The sequence below is a fragment of the Medicago truncatula genome, chromosome 3 (genome assembly GCF_003473485.1).
Source record: "Medicago truncatula cultivar Jemalong A17 chromosome 3, MtrunA17r5.0-ANR, whole genome shotgun sequence".
In the NCBI taxonomy this organism is placed as follows: Eukaryota; Viridiplantae; Streptophyta; class Magnoliopsida; order Fabales; family Fabaceae; genus Medicago; species Medicago truncatula.
Window position 1 is genome coordinate 44,859,875 of NC_053044.1, and position 14,665 is coordinate 44,874,539.

Below are 14,665 nucleotides of genomic sequence, written 5' to 3' on the forward strand. Positions count from 1 at the left end.
CAGATATTTCCTTGTTTTGTTGATTCCTCGAAGGATACTTGGATTTGGACTGCTAGTCTGAATGGGCAATATAATGCAAAAAGTGGTTATACTTGGCTTTTATCTCAACATCATAATGAAATTTCTCAAGGATCTTGGTAGTGGATTTGGAAGTTACATCTCTCAGCTAGTTTGCAATTTCTCTTATGGCAACATGCCACAAGTCTCTCCAACTAAAAGTATTGTGTGTCATCGAAGAGTCCTTTTAACGACTACTTGCCCTTTCTGCAATGAAGATGAAACTATTGTTCATTGTCTAATGTTATGTCGCTCAGTTGAAATTTTGACTGACTATGAGTTTAGGGATGTTCAAGCAATGTGTGAGAAGGCTGGTCTAGACAATACTTCAAAGATCCTCATAACCTTAGTGGATGGAGTGGGTATCTTAGCTCTATTGATAACGTGGAATATTTGGATCTCTCGCAACAAATTTATTTTTAAGGGAATAACTCATGTGAAGTACCACATCATAACATCTAACTTTACTCAACTACAGGTTTCCAAGCAGACGTTTTGAAATCCAACCTCCCATCGAACAATTTGTGAGGTGTGTTGGAATAAAGAGGATGAGGATGACATGATTCTCAATGTAGATGGAAGTGCTTTTACTAATCTAGGGAAGACGGGGTTTGGTGGCTTGGTGCATAACCATGATGGGACATTTCAATTTGGTTTCTATGGAAGTGTAGGTTTGTCCAATATTCTCCATGCGGAAATACAAGCGCTTTTGGTGGGAATCAAACTGTGTTGGCATACTGAATTTAGGAAAGTAATGTGTTTCTCAGATTCCTTGAACATGGTTCAACTTGTCACAGAAGGAATATCTCAGTTTCAACATTATGCTAATGAGCCCGAGATTATTAGAGATTTCATGAAAATAGATTGAACATTATCTCTTCATCACACCTTTCGCGAAGGGAATGCTTGTGCAGATGTGCTAGTAAAGTTGGGAGCTATTGACGTAGATCCTTTAATTGTGCTTCAAAATCCTCCTTCTAAGGACGTAAGAACGTAACGTATATCCTCTAATTGGGAGCTACTAATGGAAATACAAGCCTCTTTACTAGTTGATGCTCTTGGGGTGTCCTTTGTAAGGACGTAATTTATTTTTCCTTATTTTTTTTCCTTTTCTCATGTAAAAAAAAACACAAACCTAGGACATGGGAAAAATTATTACACACGGATATTTGTGGATAAAATTGGTATCGAGCACGAGGCATGTATATTAATGAACATCTATAAGCAAAATCAATTAATATGTTAACTATCTGACACTTAAAGGATACAAATACAAATTTAATGTACTTGTGCTCGAAATAATAAGTGACCATTAATAAATTAACTAAATTACATAAGAAAAATGTTTAACGACATACGTTAAAATATCAAAGATAGGAATTTTATATTAAAAATTGCGCTAATATATTTCTCAAAAGATTAAAATTTAATTGTCCTCAATACCCTTTTTTTTTTGGAAACCTTAACATATGTCTTTAAAGGATATGTTAGCCTTTAAAATTCAGTCTAAAAATCTCTAGACTTAAAATATTTTATCATTCTCGAATTACAAGGCACTTTAAAAAAAAATTGACACAAACTGTTAGGAGATTAACTCACAGCTATAGAGTTAGAAGTCAACTGGTTTTTACTAGCAAGTTAATAAGTTTTTTATTAGAGTTAATTCTGTCATTAATAATTTTATTACAGAATTATTTTGTCAACTGTGTTTATCTATATATAAACACTAGCCTATGTAATTTAACTCTAAGCAATTGATCAATGAGAATGCTTTTGCCTTTCCAATATGGTATCAGAGCTATGCGTTTGTTACTTGCTATTGCAGCTGCACACGGTTGGTTCCTTAAACAACTCGATGTGGATAATGCTTTTCTACATGGTGATTTAAATGAAGAAATATATATGAAACTTCCACCAGGGCTTCAACCAGAATTTTCCAATCAAGTTTGTCGATTGCAAAAGTCCTTATATGGTCTACGTCAAGCAAGTAGACAATGGTTCTCAAAATTGTCAAATGCTCTAGTTTCTATTGGTTTCAAACATTCAGAATATGATCATTCCTTATTTACCAAATCTCAAAATGGTTCTTTCACAGCCCTACTGGTTTATGTCGACGATGTTATACTTACGGGAAATTCCCTCAGTAGTATTGAATATGTCAAGAAATTTCTGCATGATACATTCAAAGTTAAAGATCTTGGTGATTTAAAATATTTTATGGACCTAGAAGTGTCACGTTCCCGCAAAGGAATTCATCTTTGTCAACGGAAATATGCATTAGATATCCTTTCCGATACTGGTTTGCTTGCTGCTAAGCAATGTTCAACTCCTATGGTTCATGATTCCAAGCTTTTATATGACAGTTCTGCTCCACCTCATGATCCTACTGCTTATCGTCGCATCATTGGAAAATTATTGTATCTCACAAATACAAGACCTGACATAAGTTTTGTTGTTCAACAACTTAGTCAGTTTATGCAACATCCTACCATTCATCATTATGAAGCTGCCATGAGAATCTTGAGATACATTAAAAGTGCACCTGCACAAGGATTGTTTTTTCCAACAGAATCCTCTCTTCAGCTCAAAGCTTTTAGTGATTCTGATTGGGCTTCGTGCTTGACCACACGACGCTCCATTATTGGATTTTGCATATTTCTTGGTTCATCCTTGGTCTCGTGGCGTTCTAAGAAGCAAACCACAGTTTCACGGTCCTCTTCGGAAGCTGAATATCGTGCACTTGCATCAACCACTTGTGAACTTCAGTGGCTCACTTATCTTCTTCAAGATCTTCAAATCTCTTTCATTCAACCATCTCTTCTTTATTGTGATAGTCAGTCTGCAAGACATATTGCTTTAAATCCCACTTTTCATGAAAGAACAAAGCATATTGATATCGATTGTCATGTTGTACGGCAACAACTTCAGGCTGGCTTATTCCATCTTCTTCCTATTAGTTCTGCAAATCAGTTAGCTGATTTTTTCACCAAAGCTCTTGAATCTGCAACTTTTTGCAAGCTTCACTCCAAGCTCGGAGTGATGAACATTCACTCTCCAGCTTGAGGGGGGGTGTTAGGAGATTAACTCACAGCTATAGAGTTAGAAGTCAACTGGTTTTTACTAGCAAGTTAATAAGTTTTTTATTAGAGTTAATTCTGTCATTAATAGTTTTACTACGGAGTTATTTTGTCAACTGTGTTTATCTATATATAAACACTAGCCTATGTAATTTAACTCTAAGCAATTGATCAATGAGAATGCTTTTGCCTTTCCAATACAAACTATAACTCACTTTACGATACAATGGGACGTTAATAATTTTTTGCCAATCATACATTTTACTATTTATTATTTTTCTTCTTCTAATTCTTTTAATTTCTCTTTATCATGTTATTAATGAACTTTTATTTTTTTTCTTATAAAAACACTCATAATATCTCTATTTTATACACACAGGAGTTGGAAATAGGCCAAACTATCCTACCGTCTAGCCTGTATTGGGGCAAATTATATTGATAGCGTGTTTCTTTTTCTCTTTAACAAATTAAACTAATTTAGTCAAGAAAAAAACAAACTATTGTAAACAGAAATAAGATGAATATTAGGTGAACATGCAATACATATATTTAATAAAATATTATTTTATATTAAATTAATTTAAAAGAAATTTAATTTTTAAATTAATTTTGTCTATACAATATCGACACCAAATATTTGACACCAATGTCTTCAGATTAATAAAAAGACAATCATCGAATCTAGTTTTTCTTTCAAAAAGCTGTTTTGACTTTTTGGTTATTTATTGTCAAATATTTGATTAAGTGACACATTCGACATTTTTCTTTCAAATTAAAGCACATCATCCTCTTTACTTTTATGTTGCGAGAAAGAACTATATGTTATATTATTTATTTAATTTTTTTGGTGATGGCCACCTTGTATGTATTGCTCATACCGACTGAGTTAAGCTCATCTGACTACTGTTTATTTAATTTAACAATATCCTAACTGACATCAAAACTTCTCTAAAATAAAAGAATGACATCACACTCACTTTTTTTCAAAAGGAAAGGTTCAAAGAGGTTTCATAAAACATATAATTTTTCAAAAAGTCGTAGTTCTTATGCGGTATGGAGACAAATTGGTTAGAAGAGAAAAATAAGATACGGTACAAGATATTCGGTGGATGATTTGGTTTAGTGTCGGGTAAAAATATGGGAAATGTTAACTAACATTTCTGAGGCACCGGTTAAAAATTTTAAATGGTAAATATTTATAAAGGTTTGTGTAATTATTGCATTATAAATTAAAAAGTTGAATATTTTTAAAGAATAATTACTTACTTTAAAATGTTTAAATAGTGCTCCGGAGGCATTCATCTAAAACTTTAGTGGGGTGTTGGAGAGGATTGGGTTGAGATGGAGGAGGTAATTATTTTTTTTGAAACAAATGGTGTTGGAACATGTTTATTTTTTGGCTAATGTTTGAGAAAAAAATGCGAGTGATAGTTGATTTGGGGTCATTAAAAATGTATATTAGTTGAAGTTTTTCTAACCTCGCAACATTGTATAGTTTAGGGTGCAATATATGCACCACCTTAGCCAATGATTTTTAAACGAGAGTCTTTTAACTAAGGTCAACTTCGCGAGATGTAGAATTTTGAATGCACTCTCTTTTCTTTTAAGAGTTGTGTTATATGTACAATCAAAATTGAACAACTAATGCAACACCAGGGATGACAATTGGACTCAGACCTGATGGGCACCCGCAAAAAATATCCACAATAGGTAGGATAAAACCCCACTTTCATGGGTATGGGCACGGGTAGCGTAATTACTCGCAAATTTTAATGGGTATGGACACGGGTAAAGGTACTATACTACCCAGCCCCGCAACCCGCATGTACAAATTTATATAATATAATAAATACTTTATTTGTTTTTGGTGTACAATTATTTAATTTATTTAGCTATTCAAGTTTAAATCTAAACATAAAATCTAAGCTATTTAAGTTTAAACCTAAATACTACGATTATTTGAATGTATTTATTTTAATTTTTGAGGGATATTTTGGATGTTTTTTATTTGGCTAAATACTACGATTCATACTATTTTATTAGTTGATTTAAATAATTTTGGATCATAGTTTTATTTCAATTGTGATGTTTTTTATTGTCTTTTCATAGAGAAAGTGTGGGTAATGCGTGCGGGTATGGGCACTTAGGTGCTCATAGGGTGTAGGGAAGGGCACTAAAGTTGTTGCCCACGAGGGTACGGACTCGGGTACAGACATTTTTTACAAATGAGGGTATGGGGATGGGTACTATAGTATCCTATCCATTGAGTACCCATTGCCATCCCTACGCAACACCCTTTGATAATGCCATAATATTTGGGTGACATTATGGTTGGTGACATTGATGACTTGATAATGTGAGAAGCACGCAAATCAAAATTATTAAAAATATATTAAAAAATTGCAAAAGAGTTGTTAGTTGTACCAAAATGATATTCATATATCATTAGTCTTCCTTTAAAGTGGTTTTGTGCTTTTAAAAAAGGGGTTTCGTTGTAATGACTTATTTTATTGTAGTGGTGTGGTCATATTCTCTGTTGTCATTAGATGAGAGTTGAGACTTTTTTAACTCACATGTGGTATGTTAGTGAGCCTTATTCCCTTTATATCAAAAAATCTCATTCCTTTATATTCCTTCTATTCTAACACCTAATTTTACTTTTATCTTTCTCTTTTTACAACACATCATTAATACATTATGTCACTTTTCTTTCAAAAAAAAAAAAAACATTACGTCACTTTCTTTCATCTACCTATATCTATCAATGTGTATACACACATATAAGTATACATCAAACATTTTACATTTTTGACACTCAGTGTCGATGTTTTGAGTATATACTATTTTAATTTGTTTTGAATATATACTATTTTAATTTATATATGTTTATTGACTTTTTCCAAAAAAGATTTATTTTCAAGAAAATATTTTCTTTGGGTCTGTATTTAATTATTTAATATCATTTTTATATTAACTGTATTTTTAGACAATGTATTATATTATTTTTTATTGGGTAAATTAATTAATATTGTTTTAAATGGATATTTGTGTTTTTATCGTTACAAAATTGCATCAACTACCATTTATGTTGTTTGTCTACGGCTTGGTGTTCTCGTGATGAAATTTCATTTTTTTTTTAATAAAATAAAATCGGTATTTGATTCAAGAATCGACTATTCTGAAAGGATCAATTTCACCGTTCATTTACGGAGCTCAAGTTTTCCTTGTTAATTAGCAAAAAACTCTGTCGAATAACTAGTGGATGCAGAATGTATGTTCTCCTCTTTCAATTGAATCTTTTTCACAGACAAGAGTTGGAGATGAAAGTTTTGACCACACGCTTAAAAAACTCACATGATATACCACTTTTTTTTTTTTGTTGGTCTAGTAGCTTAGTGGCTAGAACTCACACAATTAAATGTGGAGAAGCGGGGTGTCCGGGGTTTGAACCCCGAACCCTGCATAAATTATGCAATATCTGCAATGTCCCTACCAACTGAGCTAAGTTTACGGGGACCACCATCTACCACTTAATCAATACATTATTGGTTTTTTATTTGATTAACTGAACACATGCAACACGTGAAAAACATAATTCGGTGCAAGAAATATCCCAAACCATTTACCACCACCAAGAACAGATTTCATAATCTGTAGAGGAGTCAAGAACTACTTTGTAGTATATGGCTTGCAATATTCCAGATGTGTAAAGCAGCTAAGATGTCGGTTTATCGGATGAGTACAAAACAGGAATATTAATGTACGTCTCATATAATTGTTCTTTTTCTTTTTAAGGACATGGTAATGTCTCAAAAAAAGAAATTAAAGGTTTCTGAATTTCAACAATAATGTCCCAAAAATAAAGTTTCTTTTCAAATATTTGAAACGTTGGTTGGATTGATTTAAATTATCGTGCGTCTTTTGAAGAAGCCTGTCTTTTTGGGCCAAGAGAAAATTGTTTTTAATTAAAATTAAATTGAACGTAAAATAATACGTGTTTCAATATATTTAATCTAAAAAATATGTTACATAAAACTCAAAATGTCAACTTCAAGTGAGAATCTATTGCATAAAATAAAAAAGAATTTATTCTAACTGTTTAAAAAAATAGGTTTATTATACGTGGCACCAGTTCATTCATTAATTAAAAGTAAGAAATACTATTCCATAGACAATGAACCATTTCATAAGGTCTTCCATGTCACACAATTCCAATCATCCGAAAGATTAAAATTGTTCTTATTCGTGGTCTTAGTTAAGAACGTAACGATGGAGTTGCCTTTTGTGGTGGTAAGAGAAAGTTGGTTTATGTATTTTCTTGCCATTAAATAATATACTTTAGATGATTGGAAAGTCATTTAAATTTCTTTTTCGTCCAAAATAATTGGATTACTGAAAAGTTATAAACTGCACCTGATGCTGTTAGGTGGATGGCCTAAAATCCAAACTTTAGATGATGATAATGATAAAAAAATAAATAAAAAAAATAAAAAAAAAAGCAGGATATAGTTGGAGGTTCTTGTTTTTTATTTTTAATCCTCCCATTCCTAGGGAAGTGATCTATTAATCCAAAATTTGGATGGAAGACCAGCAAAATCTGATCAAAATTGTTCTATAAAAAAAATGGTTGAAATATAAGTAAAAGTTTGATTAAGAATCGTTTTATTCATAAATTAAACTCAAGTTCTTTAAAACAATTTTTCTTTTGATGAAGCTCATTAACCACTTAAGCAAGTTGATGCATTTACTCTTAAATATACGTGATTTTTATGTTTTGTTTGTAACTGGGAAAAAAAATACTGTACCATAAAATAGCAACGTTTAGTTAAATATTACAAGTTAAATTCACTCCATATATAAAAAAAGTGCGTAAGTAAAAGTGTTGTTAGATATATTAAACTAGTATTGTTTTAAAAATTACTTCAAACATTTTGCATATAGAAGGCCTAAAACTGTTATTATGCATTGGGCACTTTAACAGCAAGAGGTTCATACCATTCGGGACCAAATCCAGCAGCTTTTCTAGCAGCCTCATTAAAAGGTGGTTTTAACGGTCCTCTGAAATATGTCCTTACTACTGCATGAAACTTCGAAATCACTTCATCCCCCCCTGTTGTTGTTCCATTTTCCACTGCACAAATTTCTTGATCTGAGGCTGGATTTCTAGACCTGTGGCATAGATACCTGAACCATTTGACTCCAGCAGCACAATGTGTAATTTCTTCTGGATAAACTACACTTTCCAGTAAATTTGCCGTAGTATCATCACCGCCATTGCGGAAACGTGAGATTGTTGTAGGCAGCACATCAAGTCCTCTGGCCTGTATTGGCACTCAACCAAGGGGTACATTTTAGATTAATACCAAATTGATGTTGTGTAACCATGTGTGTGAGAGGGAAAAGGGGATAACGAGCCCATTCTCAGATAACTTTAGTCTGAAATCAGCATAGCAGCAAGCCTAAGAGATTCAAAGCCTAATGGCAATAATACTAAATTAAATGGAAATATATTAGCCAGAAAAAGGGAAACCGTTAATGTTTACTCCATTTTAGTTGTCGACCTAATAAACAATAAATCGATTTTAATTTAGATATATTGCCAATATATAACTACTTTTATACAATAATCCAAAATTGTATTTCACCTCAATTGATGAGGTTGAGCATGTTAATATCAAAATTGTTAAAACAGTTGAATGATGTAATCATGCAATAAGGTAATCATGTAATAAACTTTTTTTTACACTGATAAACATGTAGACAGCTTTGAATTACACTCAAAGAAGAGCCTTGATGCAATAGTTGCAGTTGTTTTTATGTGATTAGGAAATCATTGGTTTGAGCAGTGAAATTAACCTTTTGCAAATATAAGGCAAAACAACTTAAGGGTATGTTTAGATTGAGGGTTTAGGAGGGAAAGGGAGGGGAGGGCTCACTTTTATTTTTTAAATTATGAACAAGGTAAAATGTTTTTTTAAAATAAATCAAGCGTTTTTGAAGTATTATATGATCATTTATCATGTTGTTAACTCAATTTTCTAAAAATCATTTTATAATGTCCCTGATTTAAAAAAAGAAAAGTAAACACTCCCCTCCTAAACCCACCATCCAAACACACCCTAAAAATATCCACAATAAAGCCAACTCCTCCCAGATCCTGTCATGGCTGGAGCTTTAGAGCACTGGTTACCCTTTTAATTCAATAGTTATACTCGGTTTTCTTTCCAACTTAGCACCAAACCATATGTGAAACATTATATAGTTTCACTAAAAAGTATACTTTATATTCTTTTAAACTAAACTAACATAGAAAATAAATTTTACGAGAGAAACATCCTTATTTTCACCTGATTGTTTCATGAATTCTTCATTGATTTTTATCTAGCAGTGCAGGAGAAAAAATACATAACCAAAGGATAAAACACCTCATCACATCATTGGGTAGGGGAGTAAAGAAGAAAATACACATGACATTAAAACAACAAAGCCATAAATCCTTTTTAAGTCCTGCCGAAGACAAGAGTTCCTACTTCAAATTTTTTGATATTTTGCACCAGCTACAAACATTAAAGAACCCCATATGGTGCTACCACAAAACAAAATTTGCTGATAAAACATTTAACTGCAACTTGTGTTTGAAAACCTAACTCTATTCAGTTCTCCAAAGGAAAAATACTTGACCAATACTAGAAACTGCAAGACCCCATGAGATAGGACAAACTCTCATCTCACTCAAGCACTACAAAAAGAAACCTATATGCAACACAATGATTTCTTTTCATTAAATCAGAGCTTCTGAAGGTGTTTTCCCCAAAAATTGCTTAAGCACTCCGCTCCCACCTTACCCCCAAAAAATACCATAAATTATGCACTGACAAGCAACTATCTTGATTCAATCTTCATTTTCAATAAAATGTGATATAGTTATCTAATGAGGTTAATTGCATCAAATTCATCATAAACATAAAGCAAAACCATAAACAACCAAAAGTGGTAATGGCAGAAAGGACCAATGTAAGACATACCTCATGGACACAATGTTCAACTGCTAATCGTGATAGTAAATCCTCGGAAGTGGCGGTGGCAGAATCCCAAAGACCATCATGAGCCGGTAATGCTCCATAATAAGAACCTAGCTCCTCAAGTCGTGCAGCAAGAAGAGTGAAGTGTCTCCCTTCATCCTGTGCCACCTTCACGAAATCCGTAAAGAATTCTCTAGGCATTGCCTCTTGCTTACCAAAACGAGCTATAATATCCTGCAAGAAATTATTATACATCTGAATACTTTTACCAATAAAGCAGGGCCAGTAGCCCATCAACTGTATGAAAAAACTAAATGTTTTCCAAACAAACGATAACAAATGCACAGCTAAAAGAGCCAACTAAATTTTAGTTCAACAATCTACATCTAAGGGGGCGTTTGTTTCCCCTCTACAAAATAAGTTCCTGGGAATGTAAGATGGGAACTATTTATTGCAATGTTTGGTACACATGCATACAAAAAGGTTCCAAGGAATTAATTATACCCGGTAATTATTTTTAACTATATTCTCCCATTTTTTATTCCCAGCACAAAGGATGGGAATGACTTATTCCCAGCGGTTAACATCCATTAATATCTCAAAAGTTCATTTCTACCCCTTGTAACCGCATGGCATCCCACGTTTCTACCTACTTATGTGTTACGTTTTCTTCTTGTCTTTACACAGGTTTTGCTACAAATTACACACCTGTAATACTCAAGGTGGATAATTCAATTAGAACTTAACAAAACTCATGTGATTCTGATTGTATCAGTAACAGTACATAGACATGGATGAATTGGTGTATGATAAATTAAAATTATCAAATCCGTTAGTTTGATTATTCGATGCTTTGCAAAAAAAAAAAATAAAGAGAAAATTGAGGAGACATATGTTTTACATAGTAGGGGTATTTTAATAAATTATATCACGGCTTTAAAAAAGAATTCCCAGGAATTCAAATCATCAAACAAACACTTTTATCAAACTTTCCTAGGAATAAAATTCCCACTCTAACATTCCTAGGAACGTTAATCCTGGGAATACATTTTCATTCCATGTAACAAACACACCCTAAAAGTGCAATTTACTCAAATTTTAGGGCACTTGGGTTACAGAAGTAAATCTTTTTTGAACAGTGAACACCTGATTTAGACTAGAAGACAGGTACTATAGAAAACTGTGCAGAGACAAACAAGAGGCGATCACATGTTTTTGCCACCAAAGAATGTTGAGCCCATAGCTTCGTCACAGAGATAAGCTAAAAACAAATGGGAACATGAAATGGTCAGATTTCTTTTTCATTATTTTGTGCAAAGATGAAGACCTCACATAAAACCCATGAAGCCCATCTACAAATATATTTAATATGATACTCTTATGATACACAGATGCGAGGATACATGAAATTCTTAAAATTTAAAGATATTGATATGGCCTACTACGACATGACAATATTTGAAAAGTGGCATTGATATCTTTAATTAATGTATAAGTATATGAGAAGTATAACTATATATCTAGATGAAGATCAAGACTTACAAAAAAGCCCTTGCGAATTTGTGATCGTAACCAAAAAAAAACAGACATTATCTCTCTTATCCATGTCGAAAATACATTACTGTCCCTTTAAATATGTCACAGATGTATTTTGCCTTAACCAGTTACCAGTGTCAATTCTAATGATCCAAGAAAACATAATCCCAAGTCTATTCAGGAAGAGAAAACTCTTTCAATTCAAGATGTCGGTCACCAACATGATCAAAATAGAACATGTACATTTGCATTAATATCTGAACCATATTTCTCTCTAATTTTTGTATCACCAGATCATAGAATTAATAAAGGGGCGTGCACACTAGTTTTGCTCACAACTCGGTACAGAACAAGGCTGTACAGAAAGCTTTTTTCAAATTGGGCAAGGATCCTCTAAAGCGAGAAAAGTGTAAAGTAAGAAAATCAAGGGTTGTTATTGTAACAAACTCGTGATTTGCTATGATGCACCTGAATATATCTACCTTTAATTTATTAAATAACGGTTGATATTGTTCATCTACACTCTAAAGTGAGTTGCTCACTTCAGAGGAGCCGGATCTTTTCAAATTGTATCCCAAATGTATGAACTATTATTTTTCTTTTAAAAAATGGAGGCTACTCCTTGTTGGATACGAGCACAGTATGCATATTGGTATCAGATAGATGTATGACATCGATACTTAAGCAGTTTCGGGATATCCATGTCTGTTAGTTCATATGATAAAACAGAGTGAAAACCATTGAATGGCAAGAAAAAGTTCAGAACTATTATAATTGGCGGTAAAAATATCGGAAATGCTAACTAAGGTCTCCGGGACACTAGTACTCTCTCAAGTTTTCTCTTGTACTTCATATCAACGTGATGAAATTTCATATTGCATTGTACGCATCATATACATCCCACATGATATTTAGAGGTTAAAAAAACCCACCTTCCACATGCAAATGGATGCGCCGCGAGGCTCTTAATACTATACTATTTGTCTGGCTCCATTGCTGTTGTGTAGCACAGAGCCCTCAACAAAACTTATTTAAAATGAAAATTCCACATTGAAATGTGCAGTTTACAAACATGATACTCTCGAAATAAATAAAAAAATCCTTCCATATGGAGACAGAGAGACAAAAAGAGAAGAGTTCTATAAAATTTATTGGTTTTTAATTATGGGATCCACCAAATTTCTGTACTAATACGAGGCTGTTAGAATATAAATGCGGGAACACGGTCATAACCCAAATATTTTTCTGTTTTTTTGAAGTACCTAGGTGTTAGGGACTCACACACTTAAGTGCAGAGAATCTCGGGTTGGAACTTTAGACTCTTGCATATCAATGTTCTAACAGGTACCAACTAAGTTGTACTTTCGGGACAAAAAGTAGCATATATAGATAGACAAGGCGTGAAAAAAAGAGTACCCAAGATAGGTCAATGGCCCAACTCTCAATATGAGCAAGACTATGCACAATGTTCACCCTGCTTTGCAAGCTTCCTGCTTTACCCAACTTCGGCATGAGACTCGGAGCCACCAACTTCACCTGCAAAACAACAAAATAAGCCATTTATGTCAGTGAGGAATTTCGTCGAACACAGTAAAAGGATTATTGGAAAGAAAGTGCAGAGACACTGGAGAGCCTTGCGGGGCGATCAGGGATGGGAAGGGTGAGGGAAGGGTTGTAGGGTTCGGCGATGGTGCCATCGAGCCACCGTGAAGCTACTGAGTCGCCGAGTCGCGCCTTCTCGAATGGGTCGGCGGTGTTCAAAACTCGGAGCGCTGCTTCCACCAAGGTTTCTTCGTGAGCCCCCATCTCGATATGTTGAAAAATGAAAATTTCTCTATCCAGCTCCTACGTCCAAATTTTAAAATTGTCTGAATTGAAAGTGAAATGTATTTTTTTTTTTTTTTTTGAAGGATGAAACTGAAATGTATTATCAATGCCCTCAAGACGTTTGTTAAGAACTTTAAACTTTAAAAAATAAACTTTGTTTGGAGAATGATAATGTATGGAAGGTGGATTATAGGGAGAGGGTTTAATTAGATCGTTTATCGATGGACCACGAAAAAAATACCATTAGATTAAATAAATGGTTCAGATTTATTCAAATTAAAAGGAGAACATGTCTAACTTTTCACATTCAACGTTATCCTCAAATGACTTTCATTTATGTTATACTATAATTCTTCTATCAAAATGAGATGCTATCTTTACTTCCAATGATCATGCACTCAAACCATAAAAATATGAGATCAAATTATGAACCCTGAACAAAAAAATTTGATGTTTAATGGTGAAATTTCAGAAATCATTAATTTTTCCTTTGATTTAATTTTTTTTAAAGAAGAAACTACTTTTTCTTTTCGTTTTTTCAAAGTCATTGTTATGGAGTAAATTCAATTGATCAACCATTGGTGAATTGAGAAGAGCAATATAATTTGGACGGATTTTAATTTGATCCTTCTTTAATAATTATACATTCGTATTATTGTTATTGTGTTAAAGAAAAAAATTCGATTATCTGAAAAATGGATATTCCATTAATAATAGTTTCAAGCTTGCAATAAATGGATGACAAACAAAAAAAAAGATACGGATGGAAATACCATTATTATAACTTTGAGATTGTGGGTGTGTGATACAACTGTGTACCATATACGGTTTTTTCATCTTTAGTAAAAGTAGTATGGACGAAGGAGAAGATATGGATCATGGACTTGGTAAAATTCATCCTTGTAGTACCATTTGAAAGAAGGCAGTTACACGGTAAGAGAGATGGGTAAGGGCTAGATAGAATGTGGAATGTTTCAAATGTTCTTATTTTTATTTTAATCAAATCTAAACGGTTGAACAAATCTATTGGTGTTTTTTTCGTGGTCCACCGGTGAGGGACCTAATTGGCCCCTCACACTAGAATCCACCTGTATTGAAACTTTAAAAAGTAACTTTTGTTCTACATTTTTTTTTTACAAACTTTTG

At 33.1% G+C, this 14,665-nt stretch overlaps 2 protein-coding genes across 2 annotated transcripts; one reads left to right on the plus strand and one right to left on the minus strand.

The window, feature by feature from the left end:
• Window positions 1-1,818: 1,818 nt before the first annotated feature.
• LOC112420248 (uncharacterized mitochondrial protein AtMg00810-like) lies at window positions 1,819-3,120 on the plus strand. The gene has a single exon (XM_024779001.1). It carries the CDS (start codon window positions 1,819-1,821, stop codon window positions 3,118-3,120), a length of 1,302 nt encoding a protein of 433 aa, XP_024634769.1.
• Window positions 3,121-7,934: 4,814 nt separating this feature from the next.
• On the minus strand, window positions 7,935-13,563 carry LOC11428193 (uncharacterized protein HI_0077). The gene is made up of 4 exons (XM_003602168.4): window positions 13,316-13,563; window positions 13,109-13,228; window positions 10,160-10,390; window positions 7,935-8,455 (listed from the first exon to the last, which is right to left on the minus strand). The coding sequence occupies exons 1-4, from the start codon at window positions 13,496-13,498 to the stop codon at window positions 8,093-8,095; spliced, it is 897 nt and encodes a 298-aa protein (XP_003602216.2). The 5' UTR covers window positions 13,499-13,563; the 3' UTR covers window positions 7,935-8,092.
• Window positions 13,564-14,665: the final 1,102 nt, after the last annotated feature.